At 42.1% G+C, this 17,301-nt stretch overlaps 1 protein-coding gene across 2 annotated transcripts in view; it reads left to right on the top strand.

Annotated features, from left to right (window-relative positions):
• Positions 1-9,575, top strand: part of P2RX7 (purinergic receptor P2X 7) — a 54,450-nt gene extending 44,875 nt beyond the window's left edge. For both annotated transcript variants that reach the window (XM_075178315.1, XM_075178321.1), the window contains 4 exons: positions 382-447; positions 525-647; positions 2,177-2,284; positions 8,608-9,575. In XM_075178315.1, the coding sequence (XP_075034416.1) occupies positions 382-447; positions 525-647; positions 2,177-2,284; positions 8,608-9,129 (819 nt within the window). In that variant the 3' untranslated portion in view covers positions 9,130-9,575. The remainder of the gene's footprint in view (positions 1-381; positions 448-524; positions 648-2,176; positions 2,285-8,607) is intronic.
• Positions 9,576-17,301: the final 7,726 nt, after the last annotated feature.

Raw genomic sequence — 17,301 nt, 5'->3', positions numbered from 1 at the left:
GAAGTTTTAAAGCATGTGCTTGATGAAGTGCATTCTGCCAAACAAGGTAACTATATTTAAAGAATCAATTTCCCACTGAGCTACCATTGGTGCAAGGGATGGATTTTTCTTTAAGCCTATGGAAGTCAGCTTGCATATAGATACTTCACTGGAGCAATATACATTACTGGGGTTCAAGTAAGTAGAGGCATCATAAACAGACACCACTGAGAGCTGCATATATGTTACATTTAAAGAAAAGGAATAACTAGGGCAAAGCTAGAATAATTCCAAGAAATAGAGATAGCAACAGTTTGTATGTTACAATGCTTTAGTGGAACATAATGTAGAAATATTTCCATATTTACTACTGCTTATCTCATGAATATTGTCCTTTTGCAGGGAGGCCAGTTTAGTTGGTTTGAGTTGGTGATATTCATTGGTTCCTATCTCTCCTACTTTGGATTGGTGAGTTGTGTTTCCACTTCAATGTCCACTGAGAAAGTATACTAAAGCCATACAACTGATTTTTTTTTTCTTTGTAGGCCACAATATTAATTGATCTTCTCATCAGCCAGTACTATAAAAGTTGTTGTCACTCTAAATCTGGACAGAGGTACTATGATGAGCAGAAGTACGACCAGATATCTGGGCCCAATATTCTAACGGTAACACACTTTTTGTATTGTTTCAGTAGAGTAGCTAAAATGTTTAGTTTTCGTGAGCTACTGCTTTGTCATTATGAGGGTAGTAGAAATACAAGAGGGCAGGATGGAATGAGTCCTTCAGCACCGTGCAACAGCATTGTATGTCTGATTCTGGATTTATGTAATATGGTAGCGGCAGCCTGGGAAACTATTAGCTATATGGTTTAGGGGGCAAGGTTTTTTTTTAAGGGGTGAGGTACGTTTTTTTGGCAACAATAATGCAGACAAAACTTAGTGACGTGAAAATGCAGATACTAACAAAGTGACAAGGAGGAAATAGAGACTTACCGTATAATAGACATACAATATTCCCCACATGCTTTATGCCCGGCACATGTAAATTGTGACTCTATCAGATGTCTCCAGTCAGAATGACGTCCCTTCCAATGGCCAGAGTGAGATTGTGGTTTTAAAGCGGCAATGGGCGGACCCGCTGCCTGTATAATGTAATCCAAATGGGGAGTGGGTACTTTTCATTCAGTAAACACACTGGAAATATTAGAACTAAGCCATACAGCCAGTATTTGCTGCCATCATGCTTTAAACCTAGAGACTGAAATGTTGCAAACTACCAATCAAGTAGGGGCTCTTGCTGTGATTTCCACAATACCACAAGGCCTTCCTACATTCATGTTACTTTTGTGGATTAAAGATGTTTAGACATATGTGGATCAGTAAGCATTGTTTTCCATGTACAGTCCCAGTCAAGTATTTAAAATTTGTGTGCTCTTTGGAGCAACTCAGAGGTAATGAAAGCTTCCACTGCCCTTTTAGCATTTTAAACACATCTTTTAAATTATTTTAAGTCTGTGTGCTCCCCTTGTCCTGTACATGGGTACGCCTTGCCCTTGTCCTGCACATGGGTACGCCTTGCCCTTGTCCTGTACATGGGTGCGCCTTGCCCTTGTCCTGTACATGGGTACGCCTTGTCCTTGTCCTGTACATGGGTACGCCTTGCCCTTGTCCTGTACATGGGTACGCCTTGTCCTTGTCCTGCACATGGGTGCACCTTGCCCTTGTCCTGTACATGGGTACGCCTTGCCCTTGTCCTGTACATGGGTACGCCCTGTATAGGTCTAGTGATCACGTAATTCTAACTGTCCATAATACCAAACAGAGCCCTCCACAGCACCACTCCCCCAGTTTAGTAAATGTAGAAAATACTTGTATAGCTAGGTAAATCTATAGTAGACAACCTTGGCTATTGATAAACCTTTAGAACATTTCTCGTAGTTTTCATTCTACCATAAATGAAATAAACCCTATTCAAGACCACTTAGCCTGGAACTAAGAAATATGGGGAAAATTAATCTAACCATTGCAAGTCAGAGACCAGAGTTACTAGCCAAGGCAATAAGGCATCAGCATTAGCACAAAGCTACTACTCAATTTTGATGCTACGTGTTGTGTACGTTGATTAATACTGTAGTGTCAGGTGTCACACAAAACCAATATTCAGTGCTATATATCTTTATTTCTGTTTTTGTAAGTCATGCTTGGAGCTCAAGTTTGTGTCTTTTGTGGATCAAGATGACATTATAATGGTGGATAAAAAACTAAACAAAAGTTTACAAGAAACAAAGGGTCGTCGAATCCAGGTGAGTCTTCTACAAACACAAGTGTCTTTACATATTGTACCTTGTACACTTAGGGGCATATTTACTAAATTGCGGGTTTGAAAAAGTGGAGATGTTGCCTATAGCAACCAATCAGATTTTTGCTCTCATTTTGTAGAATGTACTAAATAAAGCTAGAATCTGATTGGTTGCTATAGGCAACATCTCCATTTTTCAAACCCGCAGTTTAGTAAATATACCCCTTAGAATTCTCTTAACAACATATGTGAGCTTAGGTATCATTGATGGTAGTAATATATAAATATTCACAGTGGTGTTTATTCCCCTAGTTAAGTTATTTTAAGTTATTTTAAGTTAAGTTATTGGCTGGTCTATGTGAGAGTAAATCATTTGGTTGTTTATTCTCATTGTGGCAGACCTACACAAACCTTGTGTCATAGATTTGTACTGATATTGATGTAATATTTCATTTAGGGGCCTATTTATCAAAAATATTATATCAGCGATAAGTGTAGTTTTTATTGCTGCAAATTCACTCTTTGCTGAAACTTACCTATAATTTATTGCAATTGTTGCTGAATGATACTCAGCTTTGGCAAATAAATATATATATATATATATATATATATATATATATATGTATATGTGTGTCACAGTTTATCTACTGGTTTTTTCTTTTCCTAACTCCATAAAATAAGTTTATTTTTCTACTCTTTATATCCACAATGGTAGGCTTTATATTGGCTTGTCCCTTCTACACAATAGAAACTCCCCCAGGTAATACATTGTGCTGTTCCTACTCTTCCCCTGTTTTTTGTTTTTGACTTTGTTCTTTTGTTTTTTTCCCTGACTAACTGAGGATCAAGGTGACAGGTAGTAGCTTGTTATTTTTCTGTATGTATGTCTTACCTGCTTCTGTGGTCCCGGGGACACATCACTGGTGGTTCAAGCCTAGGATTATTGCTGACTACCCCGGGAATGCTAGTTGTACACAGGGCCGTAACTAGGGCTGTGCGACAGGGGCGACCGCCCAGGGCGCAACGCTGAAGGGGGGCGCAATTTCAGAATATTTTAGGTAAATGCCTTTACAAGCCATCGCCATTATGCCTCCCTCCTTCCTCAACATTAGTAATAATAATAATATTCACATTTGCTAAATAGATCTATTGCCTCCCCAACCAGCCCGAAAGGGCACACATAGGAGAGGAAGGGGGATGGATTACAAGGATCTGCGGCCAATATGGAAGGTGCCCCTCCAATTCGCGGGTGCACGATACCTGCGGACAAAAAAAAAGTGCTTTAAAAAATATAATAATAATAATTATAGAGCTCCAGTGGGCCCCCGGGCACCCCAGGCAGGTCTGGGACCAGGTCATTTTACCCCCCTCTCTGTGCCCCTGTATGCTATACAGGGGTAACAAGAATGAACATAGAGAACATGTACTTCCAGTCATAATTAGATTCTTTAAAAGTTGTGGATGAATCCTCTAGTAGTGAATCTGGGGAACTGAAGGAAGAACACAGATTATTTATATTGTATAATGTGGAGATTAAGCTCAAACATAAATCCATAGGGATGAATATAGCATCAATTTCCACTGCAGTTCAGAAAGCAACTCTTTGAGGATCGTTGTAAGATAAATAGTGTTTCTCATGCTCCAGGTACAAAAATATTTAATTCATAAAGAACGGGATGAAGTGGGAAAAACATCAGCCTAGCCTGAAAAGGATAGAACACATGTATCTCTTCAGTGATGAGGCATAGAAGTGGAGCTCCGTTCCAAAAGTGGACAGTGTGTCAGAGAACCACCATCTTTTAAAGAAATAGTGGTCTTAGCTAAGAGTTCCTATTAATAGGAAGGTGTAAATTTGTTCTAAAAAGCTTCATATATCTTCTGGAACTACATTGAAATCTGGGGTATCTATGGTTCCAGTGGCTAGAGCACTCAGACGAGGTCCTGTTGGGTTCACAAACAAACTATCATGAAATGGAGAAAACTCATTACACAGGCATTGTCACCCACCGGCCTTCTGGGACCTCCACTCGAGGATCAGCGCGCCTGGCCTCATCCTGATTCTCCCTATCGTGCATGCCGTCCTGTCAGCAGCAGTCTGCGCCTGTGCAAACTGCCTCACCTGTTTTACTTGCACTATCTTTCTATTGGTTGGTACCTCTTTATAAGGCTCCTCCCCTCACCTTTCAGTGCTGGTTCTTCAAGTCTTTACCTGGCCTGGAAGCAGCTCCCTTCTCCTCGTTGTGATTAACGCCCGCTACCTATCCTGTGTGCACTGCTGACCTCCGCTGATCTATTCCACTTTCAAGTGGTAATAGCTGTGGTTCATCGTCTGCTGTATATCCTGTGCACCGATGATCTCTGCTTACCTGTTCCACTCGTTAGTGGTAATCGCTGTGATCAACGCCCGCTACCCATCCTGCACGCACCGCTGACATCCACTGATCCGTTCCACTCCTAAGTGGTAATAGCTGTGGTTCATCGCTGACCTCTGCTCATCTGCTCCACCTGTGGTTAGCACTATCCTGGATCATCGCCTCCTCCTCTCCATTGTACTACTATAGACACCTGTTCTCTACCGATCATAGTTTCTCATCCCTCAGTCTCATCTCATCCTACCTCCGGTAGCTATTGGGTACTTCCCTCACCACTCGAGTTACTTCTCTGTCCTGTCTCACTGGGAATGGCTGCGACCTGCAGGGTGGAAACCGCTAAGCCCAAATCTCCTTTCGGGGATCCCTGGTGAATACCTTCTGATCTGTTAGATTCCACGCCTCTGGGCATGTAGAGCTCATGCCTCAAAGGTGAATCTCTGCAAAGCAGCTGGATAGTCGTCTTTTCATACCTTCACCAGACATAATCTACTGGACGTAATGTTATATTAAACAGTTTTGTGCCAGCGGGTCTGTTTGGCTGTATTGCCACTGGGTGCACCAGAATTGCCCTTTGAATGTCGACATTGAATGTCACAATGTCTCTTTCTTACCCATGTTGACATACTGAAGCTATCGACAGGCAGACTGTCGCCGTTTTGGTGTCGTCAGTCTCACTGTTGACAAATTCAACGTCACCAGAATGTCTACATCCCGAAGGGGAGAAGCAGCACTATATACAACCTGTGAGATTTCTTTTCTTCCTATCTCTGTCTGAGGCTTGAGGCAAGCCCGGACTGGCCATCCGGTACTTCTGGCAAATGCCAGAAGGGCTGGTGGACACAGGACCGATGCTGCCTCACTATCGCTTATTTTGGTTCAGGGGGAAACGGAAAGTTTATAATAATTTATAAATATTGTGTTTTAACCACATATCTTTTTAATAAACTTTATGGTATTATGGATTTTCCATGTGTTCAGAGTGCCATTACACAGAGGCTTGTTTGCTTTGCACAACAAATAATTGGCTTGAGAGGATGATTCCTCATTTGATAGAATATTTTAATGTATATTAATAAAGGTTACATTTTAATTTAATATTATCCATTGAGTGCCCCCATTACACATTTTTCTTCTCTCTCTTTTCTATGAATATAATTGGCTTGGACAGAACGTCAAGCGTGACATATATGTTTGTGGCGATGCTTCATGTTGCACTGCACCAACAATGGTCCATCAGCGTGCAACAATATTTTGCATGGAGCGCACAGCAGCTGGTCTTTGTACTTTCAATGCCAGTGCTGATTTTTAGTCCCAGGGTGGCCCTGCTAGGAGGAACCAACTCATTTTAATGCCATTGTGTATTTTGAGGCATCTCTGTCTCGGCAGAACAATCAGTGCTGATGATCATGAAGATCCTCTGTGACATTGGCTGGGAGCAAGGCGCTGTTCAGTCATATGTTCATACTACAACGCTGGCAGTATCACAGCCCTGAAACTGACATCCACCTCCTCTACATGAGGTAGGAAGCAGCAGTAAGAGGGGGGACTCAGGGTGCTAGCAGCTCATGCTCAAATTGAAATAATAATTTGCACCATTCTTCCGCATTTTCAGCCAATATGTAAGGGGGGGTGTTTAACTTAAATGTATGGGAGTGCCGCCGGGAAAACAGCTACATGTGTGACATTAGGTCACACAGTCACTGTATTAGGCACCCCCAAATTCTTGTCAATCTAGACAGCTGCATAGTTCGCTTAGTGGTAAGTCTTATCCTGGGGGCTAAAATGGTAGGAGTTGAGAATAACATCCTACCACCACCCCCAAGGCTAATGGGTTACATATCGATTTCTTAGGAGCACAGATAAATCCATCCCAGGCAGTCTGTTGTGTAATGTTGCTATAAAGTCCATATCATAGAATTTATACAGAAAGGGGCTCATTTAACATTAGCCCTCAGAACATACGTATGAAAGGACGTGCATATCTTCGGTCGGATTCATGTCAAAATGTGTCCAGCTCAAAAAAAATTTACATTTGCGCCAGACATAAGTCAGGCGTTATTAGTTTGTATACTTAGTCCCACAGTAGCATATAGATTGTGTACAGTCATGGCCAAAAGTTTTAAGAATGACACAAGTATTGGTTTTCACAAAGTTTGCTGCTTCAGTTTTTTTAGACCTTTTTGTCAGATATTGCTATGGTATACTGAAGTAAAATTACAAGCATTTCATAAGTGTCAAAGGCTTTTATTGACAATTACATTAAGTTTATGCAAAGAGTCAATATTTGCAGTGTTGACCCTTCTTTTTGAAGACCTCTGCAATTCACCCTGGCATGCTGCCAACCAACTTCTGGGCCACATACTGACTGATGGTTGCTCGTTCTTGCCTTTTCAATGCTTGGAGATTGTCAGAATTTGTGGGTTTTTGTTTGTCCACCCGCCTCTTGAGATGCACTCACACCTGCTTGCTGCCATTCCAGAGCAAGCTCTGCACTGGTAGTGCCCCGATCCCGCAGCTGAATCAGTTTTAGGAGACTGTCCCAGCGCTTGCTGGATGTTCTTGGGCACCCTGAAGATTTCTTCACAACTATTAAACCTCTCTCCTTGAAGTTCTTGATGATCCGATAAATGGTTGATTTAGGTGCATTCTTACTAGCAGCAATATCCTTGCCTGTGAAGTCCTTTTTGTGCAAAGCAATGATGACTGCCTGTGTTTCCTTGCAGGTAAGCATGGTTAACAGAGGGAGAACAATGATTTCAAGCACCACCCTCCTTTTAAAGCTTCCAGTCTGTTATTCTAACTCAATCAACATGACAGAGTGATCTCCAGCCTTGTCCTCATCAACACTCTCACTTGTGTTAACGAGAGAATCACTGACCTGATGTCAGCTGGTCCTTTTGTGGCAGGGCTGAAATACAGAGGAAATGTTTTTGGGATAAGCTTCATTATCATGGCAAAAATGGACTTTGAAATTAATTGCAGTTAATTTGATCACTCTTTGTTACATTCTGGAGTATATGCAAATTGCCATCATAAAAGCTGAGGCAGCAGACTTTGTGAAAAATAATATTTGTGTTATTCTCAAAACTTTTGGCCATGACTATACAGCTGTGTCTTGACAATTGTAGTCAATTCTAAAGTCTCATTGCTCTATACACAATATAACGAAGTGTGCTACACATGAGAGAATATTGTCTGGATAGTTAATTGTAAATCCATAAAGCCACATTTTCTTTTCTTTTTTTAAAAAAAATCTTTTTATTTTCACATTTTGTTCAATAAACAACAAATTAATCCACATTTTCAATCTAAAATGTAATTAAATTAAACACAAACCTATGTTTTCACCTTGGGAATGGGAATCTTCTCTTCTATAGTAGTAAATTTAAAATTATACTTAAGTTATGGGAATAGGTAGCTGTGACTTTATATAATATATCTGCAACGCTAATAATTTAAGTATGTAAGGGTTAATATACAATCAGAAGTGGCTAGATAGTGCTGCTTATAGCCATCATCATTATTGTGTATTGGTACATCTTCCCTCTAGTACCAGCAATAGATACCCCACCTAAAAGGTGTATCTGAGAATGCATACACGAAATTATGTGAACACGCCGTTACTGTACTCAGCTGATGCTTGTCTGTCCCGTTCCACCTCTCCAGGTGTAAGGGACGCAAGTTAATTAAATACAAATAAACTATATAGGGACGTATGCATAAGTATTGTTGGTGCGCATGCACATTATGGAAGTGCGTATCTTGCACAATAATAACTGTAACCCACTTCTGAATGAGCCTCAAAAACAGCAAACTGTGGTTACTACTTCTGTCTGTATATATTTAGTCTATGTGGGGGGGTTTTCTTGAAATTCTTCTTTCCTCCTTTGCTACAGAGCCAATAAAGTTAAAAGACTTTGATTGAACCTATGTTTTTCAATACTTCATGTTTCAGAGAGGAAAATGTACTGACAATGTAGCATTAACACAGCCGGAAGATTCCACAGTTGGAGAACCGGAACATTTTCCCGTCACCACAAGAGCCAGTAATAAATCCTCAGAAAGTCCTTCATGGTGCCGATGTTTGAAATGTGTAAAGGAGAAAATGCCAGAGAATCAACTCTGCTGCAGATACGAACGTGGGGAATGCATCACAAACTCTGTAATGTTTAAGAAACTAGTCCTGAGCAGAAACATGCTGGTGTACCTTCTTCAGTATAATAATCCTCTATTAAACATACACTCTATAGGCAGCAAACAGCTAGCACAGTGCGCAGAAAAGCAATATATCCGTTGGCGTTTTGGGTCTAATAAGGATATAATGGACTTTGCCAAGGTTCCAAGCTGCTGTAAACATGAAATTAAGAACATGTGTGACAAAAGTACCTGTGAAACCTCATTTCAGGATATGGATAAAAGTCCAAAATCATCTCCTGATCCTCTTAAAGGGTCTTTGCTTAAACATCAATATCAGTAAAAGTTTCACAAGTAAAATCAAGTACTTATCTTATGTTAATTGACTGTCATGTTTGTATTGGTTCATTTATTTTTCTGTTATGAAATGTTAATTCTTCAAAAACATATCCAGTGCCAACTATGTTTGTAATGGTTAATTAATAGACAGTAAACATTGTATAAACATGTGCACAAAGCGGTATTCATTCCCCCCCCAAGACCCTTTTGTCGGTAAGGTACAATTATCTGCTCTTTTGCCATGTATTGGAATGTTTTGGCTTCTATACAGATTTATTGAACTCCGTTGCCTGGGCCTCATAGTTACACTTTCTCCGTACCCCATTAATATATTGCAATGTGGTGTCTTCTTTTTAACATTATACAAAACATTGTACATAAAATTATTTTTCTTTTCATATGATTAATTAAATCCATTTGGCAATAAACATAATGTTCTCATTATTTGAAGGAAATTATATCAATTGTATGTAAAATATTTTGTGCATAAATATTGTCAAATTGAAAGTTCAAGAGGATGACTCTTAAACCTACAATCCAAGTAGGGTGATAAGTCATCCATTCAGCAGAGCCCTGTGACTTGTCTCTCAGTCCAAGACGGAAAATGGGTCTGTGTGATGCTGCAGACTGGGGTGTGTATGGAAAGATTGTGACTTCTGATTGGTCTTCTCACATAAAGTGGTAACATAAATGTTCTGCCAGTTAGGGGGTAATGCAGATTTAAGTGTGACGAGTGGCTTTCCTTGGTTGGGAAGTATCAGTTGCAGAGTCATCAAGCAATGGGTTCTTGGGGGGGGGGGGGGAACTCCAATTAAAGATACCATTCATATACTATACCATTTTGAGACAAGGAGATTGATTGAAACATTTAATGTCTGCAAGACAACTGGTATAACTTGTGTAGACCATGTATGGCCATTGATCTATTAGTCAGATTAGGCTGTAGTTATAGGAAATTGGGTATAAAAACCAATTGAAAACAATAAGGATTATTATTATTATTTATTTATTTATAAGGCTCCACAAGGTTTCCGCAGCGCCGAACACAGTACAAACAATGGACAGTACAGTGAATAACAGTACAGAAAAATAAACGAGTAACTCCAAGACTTCAGAGGCTCCAGGCAAAGCAAATATATTGAAATATATTGAAGTTGGAGCAGAAGAGAAGGTAGAGAGACAGGAGAGAGAAGGGCCCTGCTCATAAGAGCTTACAATCCTAAAGGGAGGGAAAACCAACAGCTGGTACAAAGGGAGTCAGAGGAGGGGAGCAAGCGCACCCCTCTTCAGAGGAGGAGCCAGGAGATGAGAGTGAGCATGGAGAGAGGGTTAAATGGAAGGCTGGTAGGCTTTGAAGAAGAGATGGGTTTTGAGTGCCCGTTTGAAGGAGCACAAGTTAGGGGACAAATGGATGGAGTGTGGGAGGTCATTCCAGTGCAGCGGGGCAGCTCGGGAGAAGTCTTGAATTCTGGAGTGGGATGAGGTGATTAGAGTGCAGGAGAGGCGACAGTTATTGGCCGAACGCGGGGACCGGGCGGGAGTGTGGATGGAGAGGAGATTGGAGATATAGCGGGCTGTAGAGTGGGAAAGGGCCTTGTAGGTGAGGGAAATAAGTTTGAAAAATATTCGGTAGGGGAAGGGGAGCCAGTGTAGGGCAAGGCAGAGAGGGGAGGCAGAAGAGGAGCGGCGAGAAAGGAAGTAGCATCGCAGCAGCATTGAGTATAGAACGAAGGGGGGCGAGACGAGAGCGGGGGAGGCCAGTGAGGAGAAGGTTACAGTAGTCCAGCAAGAAAATGATAAGCGCATGGATAATAATTTTGGTTACTTCATGAGATAGGAAGGGCTGGATGCGGGCGATGTTGCGAAGTTAGACAACCACAAGAAAAGACTTGGGGTAATCCCCAGGCGCCTGTAGTAATAGGACAATCAAGGAATATATATTAGGTGTTTAATGTGATCAAAGCCTGATCGCAGAGATGAAATAAAGATGTGTATTGCATCTCACAATGTTGAAATCACACTGATAATAAAACATCAATCATGCTGACATATGAAATGCTGAATAGAAACCCATTCTGCTCAATAAGATTTGTTGGCAGCAGTGGTTACAAAATCCAATATACTGGTGTAGTCACCATAAAAACATTGACTTTCATATCCACTTTACTATTTGACTGTTTATTGTGCAATCAGCACGGAAACTCTATGCAGCACATGTGACTCTATCACCCACAATTGTTTGGGGCCTTGTTTTTATGGTGACTACACCAGTATATTGGATTTTGTAACCACTGCTGCCAACAAATCTTATTGAGCAGAATGGGTTTCTATTCAGCATTTCATATGTCAGCATGATTGATACGTGCTTGTTGTTTTATTATCAGTGTGATTTCAACATTGTGAGATGCAATACACATCTTTATTTCATCTCTGCGATCAGGCTTTGATCACATTAAACACCTAATATATATTCCTTGATTGTCCTATTACTACAGGCGCCTGGGGATTACCCCAAGTCTTTTCTTGTGGTTCTCTATAATCCAACCAGGGGGAGGGGTCCCCCCCCTTTACAGTGTCCCCGTTTTTGGATACAGAGAAAGAGCAGTTGGCGAGGTATGAGGTGAACCATGTAAGGACAGAACCAGAGAGACCTAGAGAGTGAAGGGTCTGCAAGAGGGAGGGGGGGGGTGGCCCACGGCATCAATGGCTGCAGATAGGTCCAGGAGGATGAACAGGGAGAAGTGACTCCTAAATTTATCAAAGAGGAGATCATTTGTTACATTGGTCAGGGCAGTTTCAATAGAGTGGAGGGGTTGAAAGCCAGATTGGAGAGGGTCTAGGAGGGAATTGTCTAAGAGGTGACAGGTGGGGCGGTTGCAAACAATTCGCTCAAGAAGTTTAGAGGCGTAGGGGAGAAGAGAAATGGCCTGGTAGTTAGCGAGTGAGGTAGGATCAAGATTAGTTTTTTTTAGAATTGGAGAGATAAGGGCATGTTTGAAGGAGGAGGGGACAGTGCCAATGGAGAGAGACAGGTTGAAGAGGTGAGCTAAGTATGCACAGACAGTGGGGGAGAGGGAGCGAAGAAGGTGAGAGGGGATGGGATCCAGGTGGCAGGTAGACGGGGGAGAGGAAAGAATGAGGGAGTGGACTGCTTTACCCGTAGTAGGGCAGAAGGAGCACCAGGGTGGGATGTGGGTGGAGGGAGGAGCGAAGAGAGAGGCAGGAGAGCAAAGGAGGGAGGAGATATCAAGTCATGTGGCCTCAATTTTGGAGGAGAAAAAGGAGGCAAAATCTGTAGCAGATAGAGAGAGTGGGATAGGAGGAGGGGGAGGGGTGAGGAGCAAGGTGAACGTGGCAAAGAGCTGGCGGGGATAAGAGGACTGAGAAGAAATGAGGGACTTAAAGAAAGATTGTTTAGCGAGGGAGAGGGCGGAGCAGTAGGAGGAGAGGATGAACTTGAAGTGGAGGAAGTCAGCCAGGGAGCGAGATTTCCTCCAGAGGCGTTCAGCAGCACGAGTGCACTTCTGGAGGAAGCGGGTGAAATTGAAGTGCCAGGGTTGGGGAATTAAGCAATGGTGGCGTCCAAGGCAGTGATGAGAGAGTGGTTATAGAGAGAGGTGGCTTGGTCAGAGCAGATCAGGGAGGGAAGAGGGGATAGTAGAGTTTCAAGAGAGGAGGAAATGGAAGTAGGGTCAACAGCATTAAGATTGCGCCTAGTGTGGGTAGTCAGGGCCGCCATCAGGGGGGTACGGGGGGTACTGTTGTACCGGGCCCGGGCTCACCAGGGGGCCCGGTACAACAGCTTAGCACAGACTTACCTGGGGCCCGCCGCTGGTCTCCGCTATTCTGTCTTCAGCCTGGCTGTCACCGTGACAGCCAGGCACCAGGATCCGATCGCAGGGGTGGAGGATTCATTCCCCCTGCGATCATGTGCTCTGCCTGTGACAGATCACATGATCGCAGGGGGAATGATTCCTCCACCCCTGCGATCGGATCGCCAGGCTGAAGACAGAATAGCGGAGACCAGCAGCGGGCCCCAGGTAAGTATGTGTTGCTCATGGGGGGGGGGGCGCTCATGGGGGGGGGCCGGGTGGCACGGGGGCCCGTACTGGGCCCGATTTTTTCTGAAGGTGGCCATGTGGGTAGTTTTAGGGAGGGGGGAAACAGGGGAAGGGGACAGATTGAAGGAGAGTAGATGGTGGTCAGAGAGTGGGAAAGGAGAGTTGGAGAAGTCAGAGAGATCATATAGATGAGAGAAGACAAGATCAAAGGAGTGACCAAGGCAGTGGGTTGGGGAGGATGTCCACTGAGTGAGGCCAAAGGAGGAAGAAAGGGCGAGAAGTTTAATGGAGGCAGGATCAGAGGGGAGATCAATAGGAATGTTAAAGTAAGGCCAGGGGGGCGGTATAAGACACGGAAGTGAATGGGGGAGAAGAGGCGGATAGAATGGACTTCAAAGGAGGAGAAAGAGAGGGAAGGTTCAGAGGGAATGACCCGAAAGGTGCAGTTAGGGGAAAGGAGGAGACCCACTCCCCCACCTGGACGGTTATCCGGTATGGTGGAGAGGGTGAATGAAAGGCCACCATGGGAGAGAGCGGTGGGGGAAGCAGTGTCAGCAGAAGAGAGCCAGGTGTCGGTGAGAGCAAGGAGGTTAAGAGCATTGGAGATGAATAGCCCGCAGTTTGTTGAGGATAGATCTGGAGTTCCAGAGGGCACAGGAGAACTGGAGGGAGGGAAGGGGAGTGATGTGGAGAAGTTTGGCAGGGTTGATGGAGCGAGGGGGAGCATTAAGGTAGGGATGGAGAGGGGGGCTAGGGGAGAGGATGGGAATAGGACAGGAGCGCGGAGGCATAGTGAGAGACAGGAGACAAGGGGTGGTGGAGGGGGAGAGAAAAGAGGTAGAAGAAGCCGGGAAAGGAGTCAGAGAGGAGAGGCAGAGGTGAGGCTGGTAATACAATGAATAAAAGTAAAAGTAATAAAAAGTAATAAAATGAAGGATTTAACTTAACATTGTGAAAATTCTTATACTTCATCACACATACATGAATTGCAGCCAACTGGTATGCTTAATTTACAGGATTGTTTGGGGATTGTATATGAGTAGGGGGCCCAATGTAGGCAACTGTGTGTCCTGCAAGAGGCAGTCTGAGAAGATGACTCAGTTGGGAGCTTGCAAGACAGCCGATTAAAGGACTTTTGTGTGGCCTGCTGCTTTTCTGACAAGACCGCTCAGACCTGAGGGGCAGCCCAGTAGAGAGATCATGAGACATTGGAGTTGAGGGTGGAATCTGCAGCAGGTAGGTGACAATCTGCAGACCCAGACAAGTAAGAGACATAGAGGCGGTCAGTTTGCAGAACATGATTTGCACAAAACCGGAATGCCTAAGAATCCTGTACTATCAGGAAAGTGAGAGACCACCATGCGTGACTGAGGCGGTAACCCCAGCTGTACAAGGACTTTTTATTTGTTTGTGCAGCCATTAATGAAAATTGGTAAGTAGCCTTACTATCCACTGGTTAGAGAAAGGCCAAGACATGAGGCCGTGCTCTGATTAGGAACTAGGTGAATGTTAGGAAATTTGTTGGTAACAATTAATGTACTTTTACGTTTGCTGGATGGAATCTTTATTTTGTACATTCACACTAGGCTCTGACCAAAAGGTTGCTATATTTAAGCTAATTCTGTATGGTGAAGGACATGGGCTTATGTGAAGATTTAAAAGGTGATACAAAGTCTATCCAGAAATAAAGTGTCAATTAGACATTTTTGCTTTTACAGAGAAATTGTTATCTGTGAAACTGTTCAGCTGCAGTTAAATGTTTGCTGTTTTTTTACAAAAAAAGCAAATGTAAAATTGAGAAAAATAAAAATCTGTAAATGCTTTTGTGGACTTGGCTGGTTAATGCTGTGATGAAGAAGTGTTCAAAAGGTTCAGTTAAAGTTGGAAGGGAGGGGTTGGGAGAGAAAACCCAAATTATATGTCATTTTTCTAAAAACTCCACATATTTAAGAGTTGGATGTGAAGCAGAAACCTGTACAAAGTAAAATAGATTTTACAAAGAGAAGCTACTGTCACACACGCTGGTTGTTGTAGTTCTATGCAGTCTGAATCGGTAAAGCTGTTTGCTGCATGGAATGGACTATAAAGGATTGCACACAGGTACTGTTATGTCAGTACCTCAGTCTCAAAACCAGGAATGGAATCTGCAGTGTATGAATCAAAGAGGTTGCATAGATGCGACTTAAAGTTTTTCCGAGCACCGCTGTGCTATGATGGAATATGATCCTGTACTATATGCTGAGTTCTATGGTTTCTCAGAAAAAGAGACACTGAAAGTACAAAAGGTACATGAATCTAAGTAATTGCTGATGAATTTCAAATTACATCTTAGTGTGACAAATAAATGTAACAAAATAGAACCCTTGTCACCATCTCAAATTAAAAACAAATTATCTCTGTATATCTGCCATTGAGCACCAGGTTTGCCTCGAAGTCACCTATATGCAGTCACCAGCCCATATGCAGATTTACAAAGCTTGGAGTAAATCAAAGAAAAAAAATTGTGTGCCAGGATAAATGTGATAGAACTAAAAATAAAGTTATGGTGTCTCTCTTTCCCATCGTAGTATCAGCCTCTAAACATATGGCAACTACTGTTACACCTGCCTCATGTAGCATATGAGGGTAAAGTGATTGTACACATATTACAAAATAATAATTGTCCTTCCATTTGATTTATGCTACCATTTTCAAATATTGAGTTGTGTCTTTGATATGCAATCGAAGAGACACATTGTTTTGTTTTAAAAAATTATCAACATAGTGTGTGACCCAACACTTGGTGTAACCAAATGTCAAACAAAAATGTAAAAAAATGATTTCAGTATCTCCCCCTCATATAGGACACTATCTGACGATTTTTTTATATTTTTTTTTTTTTAAATTTAACAATCATATTATTTGGAAGTTTACAAAGAAATGATTTAGTTGTCTATAAGCCTCTGCTAGATAAACTTCAATGTCCTGTACTGCCAATCATCTGCCTGTCTGCAGGCTATATGATGATAGTTTTGTCAGCCATGAGATTTTTAATAGCTTGTCTTTCACTTCTTGTCAGATTATCTCTAAGGGAATCAAGATGGAACACACACAATACAGCAACATGTGTTCATCATATACAGCTAAATCCAGTCTCTACCCCTGCCATAAATTCAAATTAGCACTTGAAATACTGCACCAGTACAAGTGGATGTTTGAGCTGGCCAATCAAGGAGAGTGGGTGGACTGCACTGAGCAAATCAGGATTATATTTGACTGTGGCAGTGGACAAGGCCTTTATATGCAACGGTTCCCACTGGAAAACTAAATGAAGTTTTAGAACAAGGCATGACTGAGGTCTTCACCTATATCAAGCTGCTTTTCTTGTAAAGAGGGATGTTCTCAAAGGTATTCAGATGCCCCCAAGGATTTAAACTCAGCGTAGTAAAATTTTATCTTAGCTTCTAGGTATCGATGAAATATAGAGACTGGGAGTATAGTATACCAGACTGTATGTAGGCCGCAAACCGGATGCAAATGGCCGAAGTGAATCAATAACATGAAGATGGACCTCCTGGCATAGTAATATGCCTTTTATGAAGGTGAATAATCTGTCTTGTAGGATACCTGCACCACCTACGCGTTTCAATTTTATGGGAATGACATCACTATTTCAAATATACAGTATATATTAATTTTACTTGTGTGAGCGTTTAATATCTACAGATACAATATATATTCAGGCACACCCTTGTTAGTTTGCTGTGGGGGAAAGGCATTTCAAGCCATGGAGATGGAGAGAATATATACTTGATTATCCAAGGAATTCATCTATGCTTATACCTTGAAAACATCTGGTACGCAGTTCATTATATACATCACGTGGGTGTTTAATATATTGCATATGAATCTCCACTTTGGGTATATACGGTTTCTTTCTCACAATAAGGATACCTAAATAGGTGGTGTGCATGTTCACAAGAAGCGTGACATATACCATGACCGTACTACTCTATGTTATTTTTGTTTTTTCTGCATTGTCTGAGCTGTGATTTATTGGGAGGACAGCCCGGAAGGAGAATCTCCCATATACAATTAAGACGACCTACGAATAACTCATGGTACGCAGCTTATTA

Source organism: Mixophyes fleayi, chromosome 1 (genome assembly GCF_038048845.1).
Source record: "Mixophyes fleayi isolate aMixFle1 chromosome 1, aMixFle1.hap1, whole genome shotgun sequence".
Classification (NCBI taxonomy): Eukaryota; Metazoa; Chordata; class Amphibia; order Anura; family Limnodynastidae; genus Mixophyes; species Mixophyes fleayi.
This window is presented reverse-complemented; position numbering and strand designations above follow the sequence as displayed.